This window comes from Aedes albopictus, chromosome 3 (assembly GCF_035046485.1).
Source record: "Aedes albopictus strain Foshan chromosome 3, AalbF5, whole genome shotgun sequence".
NCBI classification, from domain to species: domain Eukaryota; kingdom Metazoa; phylum Arthropoda; class Insecta; order Diptera; family Culicidae; genus Aedes; species Aedes albopictus.
The window spans coordinates 96,015,339-96,035,571 of record NC_085138.1 but is presented as its reverse complement, the minus strand read 5'-3'; the positions used below and the strand labels follow the sequence as shown (position 1 = coordinate 96,035,571).

Below are 20,233 nucleotides of genomic sequence, written 5' to 3'. Positions count from 1 at the left end.
GAATTCCAAAGGATCTCCAAGAAGCATCCCCGATTAAATCCTGGAGGAATATCCGAGGAACTCCGGGAGGAATTTCCGAGGAACTCCGGGAGGAATTTCCGAGGGGCTCCTGGAGTTATTCTTGACGAACTTCTGGAAGAATTCTTGAAGATTTCACGAGCAACTCCTGGAGAAATTCCCGAAGAACTCCTGGAGGAATTTGTATGGGATTTTCCTAAGATATGTTTGAGTATCTAGATTTAAAATCGGAGAGCATAATTTGTCTGAATTTTCTTTTGGAAATTCGATTATAGATCGAAGTTACAACCATTCGATATATCTTCTAGTATGAGAAAGGTAAAAAGGTGCGAAATTCTGCACTGAAATGCCATTCGAAGTGATCCAGTTCAGAAATTGCAGTTCTGATGTGCTTTCACGTTGCAAGAATGCAACTGCATTTTAATTAGCATGGGCTAGGAAATAGTTCGATCTTTTCTACATCTGCAAAATCCCTTCAAACAGTACCTTTCGCACCAACCATCGGTCAACATGAACTTTCTTCTGATCTCACTTCTAACGATCACCCTTCTACCGTCGTTAGTGATCTCGCAAACCGACGTTGAAGACCCGTCCCAACCGCGTCAGAAACGTGCTCTCATATTCCCACGGGGAAATCCAACCCGCCATCAGCTGGTGGCCGGATTCGGCATTCCGGTGGACATCGTGCTGGAATCCGTCACTGCCGGGTACGTCTTCAAGGCGGTCTACTTCTTACCGTGGAACTCGTCGCACTGGATTCCGCAGTTTCTGCGGCGGGACGAGAATTTACTGTTCGAACCACCGGAGCAGGTTCAAAGGAGGAACTTTGTGGAAGTGGTGGAACCGGAGGAACCGAATCGGTTGGAGTTGGAGTTGGAAGAGTCAGCAGAGCCGGATGAAGGCTGGGCTGGTAGAAGCCGATGGGAAATCTATCGAATGCTGGAGACGATTGGTGATCAGTAAGTGTGATTCTTTGCTTTGAAGTTGTTCAAACTCTTTTCTTTATTTGTGATTTAAGTGAGATTCCAGCTTTGAATTCCAAGAATTGTGATTCGTTTACCACTGACAGGGAGTCTACATGGAATCGTAAGAATAAGGATTTTTCTGGATTTGCAATAGTTGATATTCACTTGAAATTTCTAGTGCAAATGTATTACAAACAATTCTTATCCGACAATAATGAAGCGATACTTTCGGCTGGGTATCACCTTTCAAAACATAAATATGAAGTCCAATTAGTTTTGAAGAGGTTCTGAAACTATCATTTTTGTTTTATCGTTGTTTTATGGACATCTCCAAATTCATTTGATTTGAAAATGATTCTTAGGCTTCAGTGTTATTATCGGTTATGTGGTTATATGCTATTATAACGCTTCGACGTTTCGGTCCAGATCTAAGACCTTCCTCAGGCAGGCATCTACAATTCACTAAAGGACATTAATTGGTTTTACATTGAACACAAAATAGGTATATTTATAGAATTGTTTTGTCAGTTTAAAATGTAAAACAAGTTACTTTTCCTTATATTAATGAACGATAGGACCCTGGGGAAAATCACCACAAGCCTAGACCAAAACGTCGGGGCGAGTTGAAGTTCTCTTAATTCTTGTACACGAATACCTACTTATCCGACAATCTCCAACCCACCAGGAAGGGCTACAACGGTCGCAGCTGTCTGCTGCGAACCATCTGTGAAGCGGCCGAGGCGAAGTTTTCCCACTCGAGCGGAATCATCGGTGAACTGTTGCACATCCTGTTGACCCCATCGACGACCCCGGAGGAACCCGCGCCGGAAGGGAAAGAAGACATCCACGTACCGCACGAGGAGTACAAACGGGCGGAACTGGTGGCTAGTCGGAGCAGTCCCCGGACCAGATTTGCCGGGTCGTCGGTCTGTTCGGATATGTACGCCGAGTGCCCGTTTTCGTTGTTGGATCTTTTCTCAGGGATATTGTAGGGGGCGGAACTGTCTGATTGCACCAAACCGATGTGAGAAATATGAAAAGACTATTCTCGTCAAGATTAATCTTCTTACTAGCTGTAAATAAATTTCCAAAAGTAAAACAAAATGGAAAAATTTGACGAGAAAGTTTTATTGTTCCATAAAGCAAGTACATTTTACTCTGAAGTGAATTTTGAAAAAGTTTTACAAAATATAGTTAAATTATATTAAATTCAAACATCTGTCTTCTTAAGCCTAGCGGTTAGTAGATCGTTACAATTTTTTGAAGTATAAAAGTTCGTATCAAAAGAACGGTGCGAAATCGATGTTTCCCCCGGTAAAAGTTCTATCAAACGTTACATTTGTGTAAATGGTGTTAGTAGCAAAAATTGTACAATTAGCATCCAATAAAGGGTGAGTCAATAAATAAATAAATAGATACAATAAATAACACACAGAAGTGGTGGTAGTACCCACAACGAGCAGGGGTACCAACGAATAAGGAGGGATCACGCATGGGTCACAAGTGCGTTCTAGTTAGATTCGGTTGTGACGATTGATTGTCTTGAGGACGCTGGTTCCCGTTTGATTCTCCGGACAGTACGCGCTACAAAATATAGAAAAAAAATAGGAAAAGACGATTAGGGACTGAATAAAGAGAATTTAATTTTTAACGACCATTTTGGGATCTATTTATTGAAGTTTTAAGAGAACGAAACGTTTATGGAGAAAAACTTTGAAACTTTACAATAACCTAACCGTGATAGTTAGCAGAAACTATATAGCATTAATTGAAAAAGTGGTTTGCTTAAGGTTTGGTGACTAATTCGGTACCAAATGCTAACAATTACTATTGGACCATAACTTGAAAGATAGCCGATATGTAAAGAAGACATTTTCGGTTTAAATACTACCAGTGTCAGCATTCTCAGTTTTCAGCTTTATGTAATGCTATCACGATTCAAGCTTTGCGTGTTCATCCTTATCCCTACCCCGGCCTTGGTATTCAGCAACCTGTGCCACCCTATGCAACATACAGCAGTATGATTAATAGGGTCCCCTCCCTACCAAGATGAGTTTACTGAAAGTGAACGCTTTTTTCACATTATCTCTCAGTAGGATCTAACTCTTTTCTTTATCGTGTTTTCTACATCTATAAGCTTTTTTTTCAAATTTGTTTTCAGATTTCCTCGCAAGATCTCTCCCGACTCGGGAGTCCCGAGGATCCTTCCGGGATTTTTAAAAATCCGTTCCGTAATTTGGGATTTTATCCAGAATTTCTCGAGAGATTTCTTCCGGAGTTCCTTCAGAAATTTTTTTGAGGTTTTTGACAGGATGTTCCTAGATTTCTTCAGGAATTTGTCCCAAAATTTATCCTCGTGGTTTTCCCGAGATTTCTGCAGGATTTCTTCTCAGAATTTCTCTGAGATTCTCCTGGGATTGCAGTCATAGTCTAGTCTAGTGCAGTCTAGTCTACACAAACACAGCCATTCATTGAAAGAATCCTGGAAAATGATAGAATCGACTACTTCCATCATTTTGCTTGGGATTGCAGTCAAAGTTATTTTTTATTAATTTGGGCTTTTATCTTATTCCCCTTTATTTAAGCACCGACCAATAATGATCGAATTTATACTTGCACCTTGCCTAACGCCTCATGGCCAATCTGGTATAAATTACTAATTCATTAATTAGCTTCCATATCATGTGAAGATATTGTAAAAGAACTACAACTTCCTTAAAAAAATAAAATTGAATAATTGTCCCTCGAAATCTGTTTCCGTCTAGCCCAAGTCTATTCTGGGCACAAACTGAATTTAATTACCGGCTTACCTTTTACGTGACACTATGGTACATACGATGGTCAAAAATTCTTATTTTGAAAGTTTCCCCTTAATTGAACAGCTTTTGCTACATTCTGCAGCAGTGAAATCCAACTTTGAAGTGTGGAGCGGACCTGGTGTGACGGTTAGAACACTTGACTATCACGCCGAGGACCTGGGATCGAATCCCACTCCCGACAAACTCGCAAAAAAATGTGAGTTCTTCCTTCGGAAGGGAAGTAAAACGTGGGTCCCGAGATGAACTAGCCAAGGGCTAAAAATCTCGTTAATACAGATAAAAAAAAAAAAAAAAAAAAAAAAAACTTTGAAGTGCCAAAGAGCTTTTGTGGGGTGTGAATTGAAATTTGAATCAAACGAACAATTTTCAACTCGTTAGTGTAGTGAGATTGAAACGTAAAATTTTGCGTAATTATTTGATTTCCAGTGCTATACAGGGGATACTCAAAATAACTGGGACAGGTAAAATTTTCACTTTTCAAAAAATGTTCAACTAGCTGTAACTTTTCGAAAAGGGCATCGAATATTCTCAAATTTTTACTGTGAGTGCTTCAACTAGTTATGTATTAGTGGTCCAATTTTAGAAAAGATCGGGCTTTTCGATATGAAGTTAGAAAGAATCTAGAAAAAGGTATAATTACCCGATAGCCAATTTTGAGCTGTTATATTTCCGGATACAACCAACCGAATGCAATAAAATTTTGATCATTTATGACTAATATAATGAGCTATTAAAAACTATTGACTGAACTTAAAAATCTTTACATGAAAGAAAATTATAACGATTTGATGATTTTTCTAATATAACACCAATTTATCCGAAACTTCATCATCGTTTCAAAATTATGGATAGTAATTATAGTTCATTTAAATTCCCTCTAATTGACTTGAATATATTTATGTTTCGAAGGAAAGCAACCAAATTGCCGGCATTAAATTGAAAAAGTAATGGGATACATATGAAAAATAGATAAATTTACTGATTAAACATAGAATAAATGAAATCGCTATAACTTTTTTCCTTATATATAATTACACATTAAGTCAAATGTTTTTCAAAGTTCATTATATTAGTCTTAAGTGGCCAAAATTTCATTGCATTCGGTTCATTGATTCCGGAGATATAACAGCTCAAAGTTGACTATCGGATAATTATACCTTTTTCTAGAATCTTTCTAACTTCATGTAGAAAAGCCCGATCTTTCCCAAAATTGGACCACTGATACACAACTAGTTGATGAACTTACAGTAAAAATTTGAAAACATTTGATGCCCTTTTCGAAAAGTTACAGCTAATGGATCATTGAAGCCGACTTTTCCGCTACTCACCGCATCAAAACAAAAGCGCCACCGTATATGGACGGTAACACAGTGACAGCAGTCGAGTTACGTCAAACACACAAGGTTATGGTGGCGCTATCTGTGCATTTCATAGCGGTCGTTTTAGTTATTTTAGTGATCCATTGAACATTTTTTGGAAAGTGAAAATTTTACCTGTCCCAGTTATTTTGAGTATCCCCTGTAGGTGATGGTTATTGACAGGCCACATCTTTTTTCTTCCATCTAGTGAGTCATTGGCAAAGGTAAGTTGGAATATCTGTTAATATTGGCTATTCTCCGTATGATATGACAAGAATTAGCGCATATGACGAAGTAAATTTCTATTTTACATATAACTTTTCATAAGGCAAAACTGTAAGCATTTCCTCATTTTTTTTTTTTTTGTTTTTGAATTTTTATTAAATAACGAAGCAATATTTTCAACATCGGTTTTCGTGCACATGTAGAGTTATGATCTTCTGCATTTTTTCGAGCTAGTAAACGTGTTCCATTCTTGCAAAAATATTTTTTTGTAAAATTTTGTTCAAAAATGTTTTTTTCAAAAACGAAAAACATTTTCCACCACGAAAAAAAAAATCAAGAAATAGCTTGATCCGAAACCGATTATGAAAATACTGCTTCGTAATTTTATAAAAAAATCAAAAACCAAAAAAATGAGGAAATGGATCCAGTTTCGCCTTAAGGTGAAACATCAAGAAAGCCCATTGCAATTTTGCATACAAACTTTAGAGGCACAAATCTGACGAACAAAGCATCGAACCAAGTCGCACTTGATTATCCTGGCTTTGCTCACTTGCAAAAAGAGGCAGCTTTTCAAAATCGGCTGCATTTGTTTACGAATTTTTAAGATTTGTGCTTTTGAAAACGTGAGTAGGGGTGCAAGTCGGCCATTGTGGCAGCCATATTGGTGCTCTCTGAAGTTTCTCCTTGACGTTATATTGACTTATATGAAAAACATAAAATTCGAAAAATGCAAATAGGCAAAGTTTTACCCCTGAGAAATTTGTAAGAATCGTAGACTTTGGCCAGAATTTCATCACAAACAGATGTAACACTATAACGACATTATAATGTAGTATATCTCAGGACCCTGATTATTTGGAATGTTAATGTCCCTTTTCCCCGAATGCTATTTCCCCGAAACACGTAATTTTAAACCATTTTTTATAACACATTTTATCTAAAGTGTCTCGAGTATACCAAAGTGGCGAATCCTTGTCGTTTTGACAGGTCTTCTGCTCGATTGGAACTATGGGGATGACAGAAAATCGACTGTTCCAATTTTGACGTTTCTCCTCTTTGTTTTAGCCAGACTCTTTGATTCTATTGTGACGTTACAACGTTTTGACGCCTTCTCTGTCAGATTTTCCACTATAATTCGTAAATTCGACCGTAAACTCAAATATTTTTACATATTCGGATTTCTTGTAAAAATTCCCATAAGCATGATCTATTGAACAGTTAGTTTTCATTGGGAAAGTATGTTGAAAAAGGAATGAGTCCTACGGGAATCAGGCATTCCCCCAGGGAGACAGCAATTCCTATAGGAATTCCTCCAGAGATTCCCCAAGGGATACTTTCGGAAAGTCTCCCTTGTTTTCCTCCAAATATTCGGATTTCTCCGAGAGTACTTCTACGGATTTCTCCGAAAACTCTTCCAGAAACTTTTCCGGTAGTTCTTCCACGGATCTCACTAGGGATTTCTTAATGAATTTTCCAGGGATTTAAAATGTTCCCTCAGGTATTTGGGGATTCCTTTCGGGAATTCTTCAAGCGATTCCTCCGAGAATTCTCACAGGTGTTCCTACATAAATTTCTCCTGGAGTTCTTCCAGAAATTCCTCTAGGAATCTGTCCGGGAATTCCTCCAGGAGTTCCTTCAACAGAAATTTCTCTAGGAATTGATCAAGGAATTTTCCCAGGGAGTCAGGAATTCGTCTATCAATTCCTATAGTAATTCCAACCGCATTTCCTCCAAAATTCCTTCAGCAGTTCTCCAAGAAATTCCTCCGGAAATAATCCTTTTTGCTCATCCGGAAATCCTCCTATGGATTCCTCCGAGAATACTTCCAGAGATTACTCCGGAACTCTTACAGGGATTCCTTAGAGATTTCTCCCAGGGATTCTTCAGGGAAATCCCCAAAGAATTTCTCTAGCAATTCAGGAATTCTCTAAGGGGCTACTCCAGCAGTTCCCCCAGGGAGTTCTATGGGAATAGGACACGTTCGATGTAGTACTAGAATTGTAGTAGTGAGCTGAATTTGTGTATGGTGAGAAGGCGAATTCTCCGTTTCTGCAAAGAAATTGTACAAAAATAGTGGGTATTATGATTCCTTGTCTAATTTGATGCTGTTTGAGCAAAACTTTGGAAAACTATGATGTAGAAGAGACAAGAAATGAAGAAAACAACAACACAGTTTCCAAAGTTTTGCTCAAACAGCATCAAATTAGGCAAGGAATCATAATACCCACGACTTTTGTACAATTTACTTGCAGAAACGGAGAATTCGCCTTCTCACCATACAAAAATTCAGCTCATTACTACAAATCTAGTACGTATCGTGCCCTATTTTCCCGCAGGGATTTCCACAGGGATTCCTCAGGTAAGATTCTTCCGGGAATTCCATTTGGGATTCCTCCGGGAATTTCGACAGGGATTCTTCCGGAACTTCCAATAGGGATTACGCCGAGAATTCCGACCGGGATTCTTAGGAAGAATCTGAGGGAATTCTCGGAGGAACCCCTGAGGAAGCTTCCGAAAGAAATTGTGGATGAATTCGCGGAGAAATCCCTGGGGGTTGGTTTTCACGGAGGAATCCCTATCGAAATTCCCGAAGAAATCCCCGAGGGAATTACCGAACGAATTCCTGGGGAAATCCATGGGGGAATTTCCGAAGGAATCCCTTTCCAATTTCCCTGAAGAATTTCTAGGGGAATTTCCGGAAGAATCTGTGAAGATTACCGAAAGCATCTCTAGGGGAGTTTCCGGAAGAATCTATGGAGAAATTCCTGGTGGACTTCCTTGAGGAATCCCTGGGGGAATTACCGAAGGAATCCATGTCGGAAATCTTTGAAGGAGTTTCTGGAACAATCTTATTAGGAGTTCCCGGAGGAATCCCTATCGAAATTCCGGAATTGCTCCGGGGGGGGGGGGGGGGGGGGGGGGTTGTCTTGCGGAAGAATGGGTGGAGGAATTCCTGGGGGAATTTCCGAAGGAATCCCTTTCGAATTTCGAAAGCCCCGGAGGAATCCTTGGGGAAATCACCGTAGGAATCCATGTAGGAAATCTTTGAAGGAGTTTCCGGAAGAATCTATGGAAAAATTCCCAGAGGAATCTATGGAGGAATTTCCGGAGCAATCCCTACGAGAGCTCTTCCGAAACTACATCCACGAATTTCGCCTGAAATTCATGAAGATATTCCTTATGAAATTCCACCAATAACTCTTCCGGGAATTAATCCACAAACTTTTTACGGAATTCCTCCAGAAATTCTTCGGAAATTTCTCCAGAAATTCTTCCGGTACTTTCTCCAGAAATTCTACCAGTGCTTCTTCTTGAAATTGTTGGAAGTAAAACTGGAAGTAATCTAGAAATTCCTTCGAGAATGTTTCATCCTTCAGAAACTCTCCTGGGAATACCTCGAGAAAGTCTTTAGGAATTCCTCCAGAAATTCTCCCCGAAATTTATCCAGAAATTTCTCTGGTTATTCTTCCATAAATACTTCTGGGAATAATTTCAGAAATTAATCCAAAATGTGTATGAATATGTGGAGAAATTGATTAAAAAATCCCTCTATAAATTCTTCTGGAAATTACTCCACAAATTACATTAAGAAATTTTCAAGAAATAACTCGGGAATTCCAATACATCAGTGAATTCCTCCAGAAATTTCTACGGGAAATCCACCAGAAATTTCATCGTGAATTCCTCCAGAATTTTCTACAGCAGTTCCTCAGGGAATTCTTCGAGTAATTCCTCCTGAAAACCTTCAAGATATTCCTCCGGAATATCTCCTGAAAATTTTCGCTGAATTCTTCTAGAAATTTCTTTGCGAATTCATCCTAAAATTCTTTCGGAAATTCATCAAGAAACTACTCCGGGTATTCCACCGCCAGAAATTCCTCTGCGAGGTCCCCCAAAAACTCCTCCGGGCATTCCTTCAAAAAATCCTCCGGGAAATCCTCCAGAAATCGCTATAGAAGTTCTTTTAGGAATTGCTCCAGAAATTCCTCAGTGAATTCCTCCAGAAACCCCTCTCTAAATTTCTCCGAAAAATCCTCCAGAAACTCCTCCAGGAATGTATCCAGAAATCCGCCTAGGGATTCCTACAGAAATTTCTCCGGATATTCATTCAGAAATTCCTCCACATATTTCTTCGGAATTTTTTTCAGAAATTCCTTCGGGAATGGATTAAAAAAGTCCTTTAAGAGTTCCACTAAAAATTCCTCTGGATTTGCTCCAAAAATTCTCCTTCGGGAATTCTTCCAGAAATTCTTCAGGGATTTTTTCGGAAAGTCGTCCAAAAATTCTCTCGGGAACTCCTTAAGAAACTTTTTCAGAAATTCTGCCAGAAATATCTCCAGGAATTCTTCCGGAAATTCCTCCAGAATTTCTTCCGGGAGTTCCCCCAGAAATGCTTCCACATTTTTTGTGGAAATTCCTACAGAAATTGCTCTTGGAATTTTACAGAAATTCCTCTAAAAATTCTTCATAAAATTTCTTCGGGCATCATGAAATTTATCTGAGAATACATCCAGAAATTTCTTCGGGAGTTTCTCCAAAAACTCCTACGGGAATTCGTCCAGGCAGTCCGCAAGAAAATCCGCCAGAAATCCTTTCGAGAATTCATCCAGATATTCCCAGGAATTCCCGAGAATCCAGATATCCCTCCAAGAAGTCCCCAGAGAATCCTCAGAGGATTTCACAAGGAATTTTCTCAGATAATGCCAAAAGAGTTCCTGCAAAGGATCTCCAACACAATTTCTCAGAGACCCTTCAAGGAATTCTCTTTGAGATTACTGAAATTTCGACATGGATCCTTAAGAAATTTCCTCAAAGAATCTTAAAGAAATTTCCGCATTAGTTAAGAAATTTCATCAGGGATTCTCCAAGAAATTACCTCAGAGCATCCTCAAAGAATTGCTTCAGGGATTACTCAAGAAATTTCCGCAATGATTACTTATGGAATTTCATTTGGGATTTCTTGATAAATTTCTTTAGAGAATTCTCAAGAAATTCACTCAGGGAATCCTCAAGAAATTTCGCCAGGTATAGCTGGAGCAATCACCAAAGAATTCATGGAGAAATCCTCAAAATGTTCAGGAAATCCTCGAGGGAATTCCTGGCACAAATTTCCCGAATGGAGGAGAACGTGCCTCTAGAGCCGACCTACTGATACCTGGAGGAATCCCTGATGTAATTTCTGGAGGAATCCCAGAAGGAATTCTTGGAGGAATCCCTGAAGGAATTTCTGGAAAAATCCCTGAAGGAATTTCTGGGAAAAATTCCTGAAGGAATCCCTGAAGGAATTCCTGGAGGAATCCTTGATAGAACTCCTGGAGAAAACCCTGAAGGAATTCTTGGAGGAATCCCTGTAGCAATTCTTGAAGCAATTCCTGGAAAAATTTCTGAACGAATTCCTAGAGAAATTCTTGGAGGAATCCCTGATGGAATTTCTGGAGGAATTCGTGGAGGAAACCCTGAAGGAATTTCTGGAAAAATCCCAGAAGGAATTCCCGGAGAAATCTTTGATAGAACTCCTGGAGAAAACCCTGAAGGAATTCCTGGAGGAATCCCTGAAGCAATTCCTGAAGAAATTTCTGAAGAAATTCCCGGAGGAATCCCTGAAGGAATTCCTGGAGAAATGTCTGAACCAATTCCTAGGGAAATTCCTTAACGAATTCCTAGGGAAATTCCTGAAGGAATTTCTGGATAAATCCCTGAAGGAATTCCTGGAGAAATCCCTGATGGAATTTCTGGAGAAATCCCTGATGGAATTTCTGGAGGAAACCCTGCAGGAATTCTTGGAGGAAACCCTGAAGAAATTTCTGGAAAAATTCCTGAAGGAATTCCTGGAGGAATCCCTGAAGGAATTCCTAGAGGAATTCCTGGAGGAATCCCCAAAGGAATTACTGAAGGAATCCCCAAAGGAGTTCCTGGAGGAATTCCCGAATAAATTTCTGGAAAAAAAATCCAAAATCCGAAATGTACGTGGAGAAATCCCAAAAAAAAACTAAAGGAATTCTTGGAAACATCCCAGACGGAATTCCTGAAAGCAATCTGAGTAGGAACTTTTGCAGGTCTTTCTGCAAAAAAAAATATGAAAGAAGTCATAGAGAAGACATTGCTGAAATTTTCAATGGAACCCAAGCGGAGTTGAAGAAACTGGCACATAAAGTGCTACTGGGTTAAGCCCTCCTATCACGGCAAGATCGAATATCCATGGGGAGGGAATAGAAAAACATTCTTCTACCTTGATATTTTTTTTTCAAATGTTTGTCGATTTAATGTCTAATTATTTAAATTGTGAATGAGTTGTGCGGTTTTTTGAGATGTGATTATTTGGCAAACATACGCCTGTGGGCCCAAGTGCGGGGCTGTTTTATTACGCATTTTTGTGTCCCATAAATTATGGGTATGTATGGGATTGGGTAGTTTGCTTGAGATATTTTTCATAATTATGGGCCATAATTATGAAGAACATCTCAAGCATACTACAGTGGGCTGGTCTCTTATGGGCAACATGCACAACTAGTAATGAAAATGAGGGTTTATGTGTTAACATGTTATGCAAAATAATCAGCAAAGATGTGGCACAATCACTAACAATTATCTCAATACACAGGCATGTGATCATAAAACAATGTAAGTGAGCCTTAGGTTGTAGTTTTATCTAAAAGTAATCCAAATAATTTAAATGTCACATTTGCTAACATAAAAGATGAGAACGCTATGAAGACAACATCGCCACATTGTGGATGCAAATTATAATCTCGCCATGGAGAGTTTCGTTTACTGCTCTCTAGTTACCAAACTATCAAAGCTAGGTTAGTACAAAATTCTGCGAAAGACATGCAAAGACAATCTCCTTACATTGTTTTTGGATTAAATGCCTGTAAAGCTAATGAGCAGCAAATGAATGTAACTTCACAGACAAACAGACGTAACACTCTGATAATTCTCATCGTACACCGATTTAACGGTCTTTTTCAAAATTTGATAGTTGGCCAACTACCCAACCGTGGCGCTCGCATAGTTTTTGTTCGAGTTTGACGTTTGCTCACTACCGCCACCTAGTTGGTGGTCGGCCAAACTTAGTCCTTTTAGCATTGGGCGAATATGTTTCTGTGACTATGATTTGAATCGAAAAATGTTCGAAGTGTTACGTCTGTTTGTCTGTGGTAACTTTGTTTAAGTTAATAGGCCCTAAAGTCCTATCGGGATTCTTGTTTTAAACCACAATATATGGTTCAAGAGTACATATTTACTCATTTTTTGACGTTTTTATTAACCGTAGTTGAAAATATATAATTTTTATTTTTTTAGCCTTTTGTCTCGTCCCTAGCTTATAACACATACTTTGAGTGATTTTTTTTCACCGTGTATGTCAGATGGGAACATTTTTGAAATCCCAGTGCGAAAAATGTCGAGCTCAGTCACACAAGGTTGACCTCAAATGTCAAAGTAGAACTATTTACCATTTTTCTTATTTCGAATTTTCTCATTATTCCTTTGTTTTTCAAGTTCTAGTAAAGTACAATTCCGATTAGAATACCATGCTTGATCGTATTATTCAATATAAGCGAGATTTCGTCTTTAATTTTAGGACCCTATTACCCCATCGTTAGTAACAATCACAAAAAAAATACTCCAGACCCCCCGACAGATGTTCACGACTTTACCCTTAAATGGATCACTAAAATAAATAAAACGGCCGCTATGAAATGAACAGATAGCGCCACCGTAGCATTGTGTGTTTGACGTAACTCGACTGCTGTCACTGCGTTGCCGTCCACATACGGTGGTGCTTTTGTTTTGATGCGGTGAGTAGCGGAAAAGTTGACTTCAATGATCCATGAACCGTTGTGTCCGACAAACTCTTTGCTTTTTTCTACACCGTGCTTTTTAAATGGTGCGCTGGGTACCCGGGTACCCTGTCGAACACATAAGGGTTAAAGAAGAATATCTATACACAGAGAAACAGACGTCACACTCTCATCGCTTCCCATCGATCACCTTTTTGACGGTTGATGCAAATATGCAGTAGTAGGTCGATTGACCACTCGCGGCGCTGGTATCGTTTCTGCTCCTGTCTGACGTTTGCTCGCTGCCACCATCTAGTGGCGGCCCGGCCAAACACAGTACATTTAGCATTGGGTGGTTTTCGTGACTATGTTTTTTGATGAAATTTGTTCCAAGTGTTACGTCTGTTTCTCTGTGATCTATACTTCCCAACAAACATTTTGGCTGTAAAAGAGTAGAACAAACCACTCTTAAGCAAACATTAGCTTAAGAAGCTGTTGTTCAACCAGTTCAGTTTCTTTGGTTTCTAATGGCAAAAATGCACTTACTTATTTTTTAGTTTCAAAGTTGCTCTACAAACACACCGTGAATGAGGCGGCATACAAATTTTGCACCATTTTTTCACCCCATACAAAAGGTATGGACATTCAAAATCAAACCAATTGTCTCCCGATTTAGTGTAATTTTTATTAGAGGTGTGCGCCGATTTGAAATCTGTCGGCGGCGGCGTTTTGCACATTTTTGGCCGGCGGCGGCGGCGGCGTGATCGGCGTGACGCCGAATGAATTTTCGGCGGCGGCGGCGTGAAACGGCGTGGTCATAATATTTAAATTTGGTTAAATCCGTTAATCAACATCAGTGTTTTATTTTTTAGTAACTCATCATGTTGGAGATGCAATGACCTGTTTATAGGGGAAATTACCTATTCTCGGCCGTTTTGTTCTCTTCGTCTTTGGACGTTTTTTGAAACCTATTGAACTCAGAGTTGGTCTCAAATCCTTCCCAACTAAGCTGAATTATATGGCCAAGTTTCAGGCAATTTGGCTGACAAAAACCCCCCATGACGAAGAGAACAAACCTGCCGATAATACCCATTGTCACCCTAGTTACGGTTTAATTATTTTTTTCACATGATTTTTTTTTTAATTTATTGAATTGTTATGGTGAATCATCAATCAGCTGCCCAAAAAATTATCCAGATTGACATCCTAAAGGAATTCCCGGAAGAAATTTTAGAGGACTTCCCGGCGAAACTTCTAGAAGATTTCAAAATAAACTCTTAAAAGAATTCCCGCAGGAACTCGTAGAGGAATTCCCGGATGAACTCCTAAACGAATTTCCAAAAGAACATCTAAAAGAATTCCCTGATGAACTTTTAGAGGAACGTTTGGGGAAACTCTTGGAAGAATTCCGGAAACAAATATTAGAAAAACTCTCGGAGAAATTGCCGGAGGAATTCACGGAGGAACTCTTAGATGAATTCTCGCAAGAAACTCCGGGCATTCTTTGTGCAGCTCCCAGAAATACTTTTAGAGCAACTAGTAAAATAATTGCCAGAGGAACTTTTGGAGGAATTTCCGGAGGAACTCCTATAGAAATTGCCAAACAAATTCGGAAAAGAATTCAAGAAGGAACTCGTAGAGAAATTACCAGAGGTATTCCTAGTTGAGTTCCCTGATAAACTCTTAAAGGAATTCCCGGAAGATTTTTTAGAGTAATTCCCAAAGAAATGCGTTTAGAAATTCCCTGAGGAACTCATAGAGGAACTCCCGGAGGTACTCCTAAAGAATTCCCAAGAAATAAGTGAAGAAATTCCCGGAAGCACTCGTAGAGGAATTCCCGGATGAACTCAGGTATTTCTAGAGAAATTCTTGGGAGAACTCCTGGAGGAACGTTCAGGAAAACTCATGGATGTATTCCCGGAACTTTAGAGGTATTTCCGGAAAAACTTCTAGAGGAACTTCCGGGGGAATTCTTAAAGGAATTCTCGGAGGAAACTCCTGGCATACCTAGTGCAACTTCTAGAAAAAAAAACTTACAGAGCAACTCGTAGTGAAATCGCCCGGATAACTTATTCCCGGTGAAACTCGTGAAGGCGTTCTCGAAGATATTCGAATTCCCGGAAGAACTTCTAGAGGAATTCCCGGAAGAACTTTCAGAGAAAGTCACGGTGAAAAAATCGGTAAGGAATCCCCGAAGGAACTCGTAGAGGAATTCCCGGAGGAATTCTTGGTTTGGAGAAAATCCTAGAGAAATTCTTACAGCAACTTCTAGAGGAATGTTGGAGAAACTTTTGGAAGAATTTTCGGAAAAACTCCTAAAGAAACTCCTGGAAGAATTCCAGGAGGAACTGCTACAGAAAATGCCGAAGAACTCCCAGAAGAATTCCCGGAAGAACTTTTGGAGGAATTACCGGAGAAACTCCTAGAGTAATTATCGGAATATCCGATAATATCCACTGGTATTTCCAGTGCGATTTCTATGAACTCTTGAAGGAATTCCCGTAGAAATTAGTTAAGGAATTCTCGGATGATCTCGTTGAAGAACTCGTGGAGGAATCCCGGAGGTGCTCCTATAGGAATTACCGGACGAACGCCTTAAGGAATTCCCAGAAAAAATTTCTACAGGAATTCCCGGAGGATCTCATAAAAGAATACCCGGAGTAACTCTTAGAGGAATTTTTAGAGGAAGTACTACAAAAAGTCACAGTGAAACTTCTGTAGCAATGCCCTAAGAAACTCCTAGAGGATGTCTCGGAGGAATCCCTCGGAATTCCCGAAGGACCTTCTAGAGTTCCGGAGGAACTCCTAGCGGAATTCTTGGTGAAACTGCTGGAAGAATCCTCAAAAGAGTTGCTAGAGAAATTTCTTCTGGAGATGAACACGACAAAAACATTTTCTTTAGAATCACTAGAATTTTCTTCAATCTTCGGAATCCCTAGATTCTTTCTTCAGCCATCGGTTATCTTTAGTAACCCCCGGCATCTTTGTGAACTCGATTTAATTGAAGGGGCTTTCACCTTCAAAACATCAATGACACGACATGCGAAGTTTAGAATTTAAAGCAACTACCGGTGGAACTGAGCATAATTTGATCTATATTAACGTTCCAAATTTTCGAAATATTGTAATGAAATAAATTAAGAAATAATATAGTTTATCAATGCGTTTTTGAGATCGGCGTAGAAAATTGGAGTTCGGCGGCGTAAGCGGCGGCGCGCCGAAAAATAATCGGCGGCGGCGGCGGCGTGAACAGAAAATCGGCGGCGGCGCCGGCGTGGGCGGCGCACTCCTCAAATTTTTATAAGCAACGTACCTATAACTAATCTTTGAAAAGTGCTGGAAAGCTTGAAGTCTAAAGATATTTTTTGATATGATCAACTCAAATTCGACAAAATGATCACTTACACCCCTTTGAATCTGGGCCCTTTAAATTAATCAAATTGTCATAGAGTCGCGTCAGTTAACGGTTCACATTTTCAATATCTTGATAGTGTGGTACCAGTTGACCAGATCATGTCTCAAAGAAATAATTCGTCTTCTAAAGTTTGGAAAGAGCATCAGAGAGAATCTTCTTCATCTTGAGATCTTAATTGGTCTTAAATACAGTAATGTTCCGATTTTATCACGCCCTCCACGCATCAGTTGTCCTTCATTTTTCATTCATTTGCTGTTACATTTGAGAGCAAGACTTGCACTTAGTGTTTCCACTCTTCTTCAAGATGACTGTTGAAAGTGCGTTTTGCAACGTTAAAAATATGGAAAATGCGTTTAGATTTTGTAGAATATTAGGTAAAGCATATTTAAAAAGGGGCGTGCTCAAAACAAACGAAAATGACACTGTGACCCATCATGCCCCGCCTATATGAAGTTTCAGGAAGAGGAAACAACATGTTGTGTTGTGTGAATTAAGCATTATTTTTATTCACCATTCATGGAACAAAATTTGTGTAGCTATTTTCAACTCTTGGAAAATGCTAAGGCAAACCAAAGCACATGTAAATTATTTTTTGCAATTTCTCATCGTAATAGGCTGTTTTACCTCACGCAAATCTGACAGGAAAAGGCCTACTTTCCCACACCAAATTAGCAGTGCTATAATGGTTCATTACAGCACTGATTTGCGTTGCGTAATAAACCATTACAGCACTGTTTTCAGTTTTCATCAACTTCTTGGTGATTTCTGGAGGCAGCTCTGAAAAAATGTGACAAATGCACAGTATAACCTGTTATGATCAGACTTTCTTAAACATGGCTATGAACAGTTTGTACAGTTTGATGAAAAATTTTGTTAAAAACTATTCTCAAGCGGTAATTTATGAAATTGCAAAAAACGTTGTACGCAACTCGGTGCAGAACTCGATTTTTACAGCACTCGTCGTAATTATCCAACTCGGCAAGCCTCGTTGGATAAATGTACGACTCGTGCTGTAAAAACCTTCATTCTGCACCTTGTTGCGTAAACTACTATTAAAACGCTTAAAAGTCGCGTTACATAGGTATGAGATTAACATACGCCTCAGAGAAAAGCCAAATTCTAATAGGTAGGCACATTGCCTACTAAAATTGTAACGAACTAAAAACCGGCTCATTCGGCGAAAGAATCCAACAACAAAAGCAACAGAAATAAACGGCACCGTAGTCGAAGACAAGAGCAATCTCTGTTACAAATTCAGTGACGAGTTCATACAAATACATATATTTGCGGTAACATAATAGAAGAAACAATGGACATGATTGAACCTGACATAATAGCTAGATGGCAATTTCCATAATTCAAAATGGTTATCCCTTAATCCTAAGATAAAAACACGGAAAATTTACGTCGCAACACCATCATCTTAAACGGCTTCTCAAACCACTAAAACCGGAATCCCGCGATGTAGATTCCTTCACCAATGTGTGTCCTTAAGCTTAATCACTACTGAAACTACTTACGAATCGTCTAGCAGGAGGAAAGGGTAGGCACCCATCCTCATCTGACTTACATGGTATGTCCCCGTTGGCCACAGCACGGGCAGTCGCACTCCTTAAGTATCGGGCAGGTCACCTCGCCGTTCGGTCCCTTCAGATTGTGCGACAGATAGATCTCCCTGTAAAACACCATTATGTTAATAGATCGCCATTCCGAACTACACCAAATAATAACCCACTCTTACCTTCCTTCCTTGTTGTTCTTGCATAGGCTGCAGTAGTTGCCGGGCTTCTTCAGAATCTCCCACTGGTCGCGCCAGTTTTCCTTGTCATGCTTCTTGCCGTTCCGGCGCGCGCCATTCACATTTTCATGCATCACATGCTGTTGCTGCTGCTGATTCTCCCCCAGAATCATGCGTCCTCCGGTACTACTACTACTACCGGCACCCGTCGTCTTCGGCGGCGCCATCAGCTGCCTGCCCTGGCCGATCATCCTCAGGTACTGCCCGTACGGATCGTTCTCGTCGACTTCGGGAGAGCTCCACACCAGCCGGTTGGTCAGCTTCGAGCGGACCAGCGAACCCTGCACGTTGTCTCCGTTCTTGATGGCCGCCGTGATCATGTCCAGCGTTTCCTGACTGACCGACATCTTTCGGTTACGTTTTTGGCTCAATTCTTTTGTTACGTGCACTAACTAACTTCACTATACTTCTTCGGAGTTCCGGGAATCGCACCGAACCGGCGACGATGTTCACTGCTGGACCGACTTCGAGGGAATGAGGCTAAGTGAAAGCGTTTTATGAATGAGTCCCGGCGTTTCATTCATAAGTTGCGCGCCAAGTTCGCGTTGGAAGTTGGAAGTCTACTCGCGGGGATTTAAATCTTCCAGTCAGCTGACTTTCCCGACGAGCGAGGGTATTTAAATGCGTGACCCCACGGAATGATACCACGAAAGGAGGGCGTTGCGCGGCAGACGGGAATCAAAATGGTTTCGTGGAAATTTGCGCGCGCTCGACTCGAACGAAAACGAACACGGACGATAAACTTTTGGACAGCGGTTTACAACAACAAAATGTTTGCAGCGGTGTTGCGATGTCGCTAGCTTGATAGGCTCACTTTGGGTCGCTTTGTAGAAAAAATTTGGGCAAAATCTTGGGCAAAATTCTTTCGTAAGATCGAGGCGGTCGACACTAATCGATTTGGTTCAATAGTACTAGAATTGAAATAATGAGCTGAATTTTGGTATGGTGAGAAGGTCATTTCTCCGTTTCTGAAATGAAATGGTTCAAAAAGCGTGGGTATTATGATTTCTTGGCTAATTTGATGTTGTTTGAGCGAACCGTTGGGTAACCGTGTTGTTGTTTTCTCCATTTCTTGCAACTTAAACAAGACAGTTACCCAAAGGTTTGCTCAAACATCATCAAATTAGCCAAGAAATCATAATACCCACGCATTTTGAACCATTTTCTTGAGTTCAGAGAAAACACGGAGTGGTTTAACGAGAACGAAATGAAGTTTTTATTGAATACGTCTTGATAGGTTGGTGGTTGATACAGGAGTGAAGAAAAAATGTGTGGTGCTATTGAGCTTCCGTAACAACAGGTTGCTAGGTGTCTACCCAAGCAACCTGTCCAAGGCATCGATTACTACGTTTCTCAACACCCCCTCTTAATCGGACAGTCTTGCATTTATCCCAAACACATCTGTCACTTAGTCGAGTCGGCTTCGCTGTCTCATCTTCATCATCATCCACTGCGCTTATGCACCTCGACCATTTTCCGGGGTTGTTGGTGTGCTTAGGCTTACTGCTTCGCTTGGACGATATGCCGAGGTACGGATTGGTATTGGCTGAGCTTTCCCCCTCTGGTTCCATTCCATCGACGGCGATCCTCTGCTTTCTTCCAGGTGGAAAACTTCTAGGATGCTGCCTGATTGATAACTCCAGTTCGGTTCGTAGAAACTTTCTTGCAATGGACAAACCGCAACCATCTTTCCTTGTTAGGCTGACCATCCGTCCCGTATTTAACGGGACAACAAAATTTTCAAACACTCGTCACTAGAGCATAGTTAACGTTTTTGACTCAATTATCCGTTCTTTCTAGTTGAAATAGCATTATTAACAACATGCAGTTCTGTTTATGGACATTGATTTCCTT

At 40.1% G+C, this 20,233-nt stretch overlaps 2 protein-coding genes across 2 annotated transcripts; one reads left to right on the top strand and one right to left on the bottom strand.

Annotated features, from left to right (window-relative positions):
• Window positions 1-518: 518 nt before the first annotated feature.
• On the top strand, window positions 519-2,122 carry LOC109411277 (uncharacterized). The gene is made up of 2 exons (XM_019684807.3): window positions 519-977; window positions 1,669-2,122. Exons 1-2 carry the CDS (start codon window positions 529-531, stop codon window positions 1,973-1,975), a joined length of 756 nt encoding a protein of 251 aa, XP_019540352.3. The 5' UTR covers window positions 519-528; the 3' UTR covers window positions 1,976-2,122.
• Window positions 2,123-2,301: 179 nt separating this feature from the next.
• On the bottom strand, window positions 2,302-19,151 carry LOC109425592 (nanos homolog 2). The gene is made up of 3 exons (XM_019700836.3): window positions 18,323-19,151; window positions 18,152-18,256; window positions 2,302-2,567 (listed from the first exon to the last, which is right to left on the bottom strand). Exons 1-3 carry the CDS (start codon window positions 18,724-18,726, stop codon window positions 2,498-2,500), a joined length of 579 nt encoding a protein of 192 aa, XP_019556381.3. The 5' UTR covers window positions 18,727-19,151; the 3' UTR covers window positions 2,302-2,497.
• Window positions 19,152-20,233: the final 1,082 nt, after the last annotated feature.

What these genes read in the sequence shown, in the direction of transcription:
- LOC109411277 (XM_019684807.3), top strand. Translation starts at nt 529, where the DNA reads ATGAACTTTCTTCTGATCTCACTTCTAACGATCACCCTTCTACCGTCG. An exon ending in CTGGAGACGATTGGTGATCA is followed by an intron (nt 978 to 1,668) that starts GTAAGTGTGATT and finishes CCAACCCACCAG; the next exon opens with GAAGGGCTACAACGGTCGCA.
- LOC109425592 (XM_019700836.3), bottom strand. Translation starts at nt 18,726, where the DNA reads ATGTCGGTCAGTCAGGAAACGCTGGACATGATCACGGCGGCCATCAAG. An exon ending in AAGAACAACAAGGAAGGAAG is followed by an intron (nt 18,257 to 18,322) that starts GTAAGAGTGGGT and finishes GGTGTTTTACAG; the next exon opens with GGAGATCTATCTGTCGCACA. An exon ending in GGCCAACGGGGACATACCAT is followed by an intron (nt 2,568 to 18,151) that starts GTAAGTCAGATG and finishes TATATTTTGTAG; the next exon opens with CGCGTACTGTCCGGAGAATC.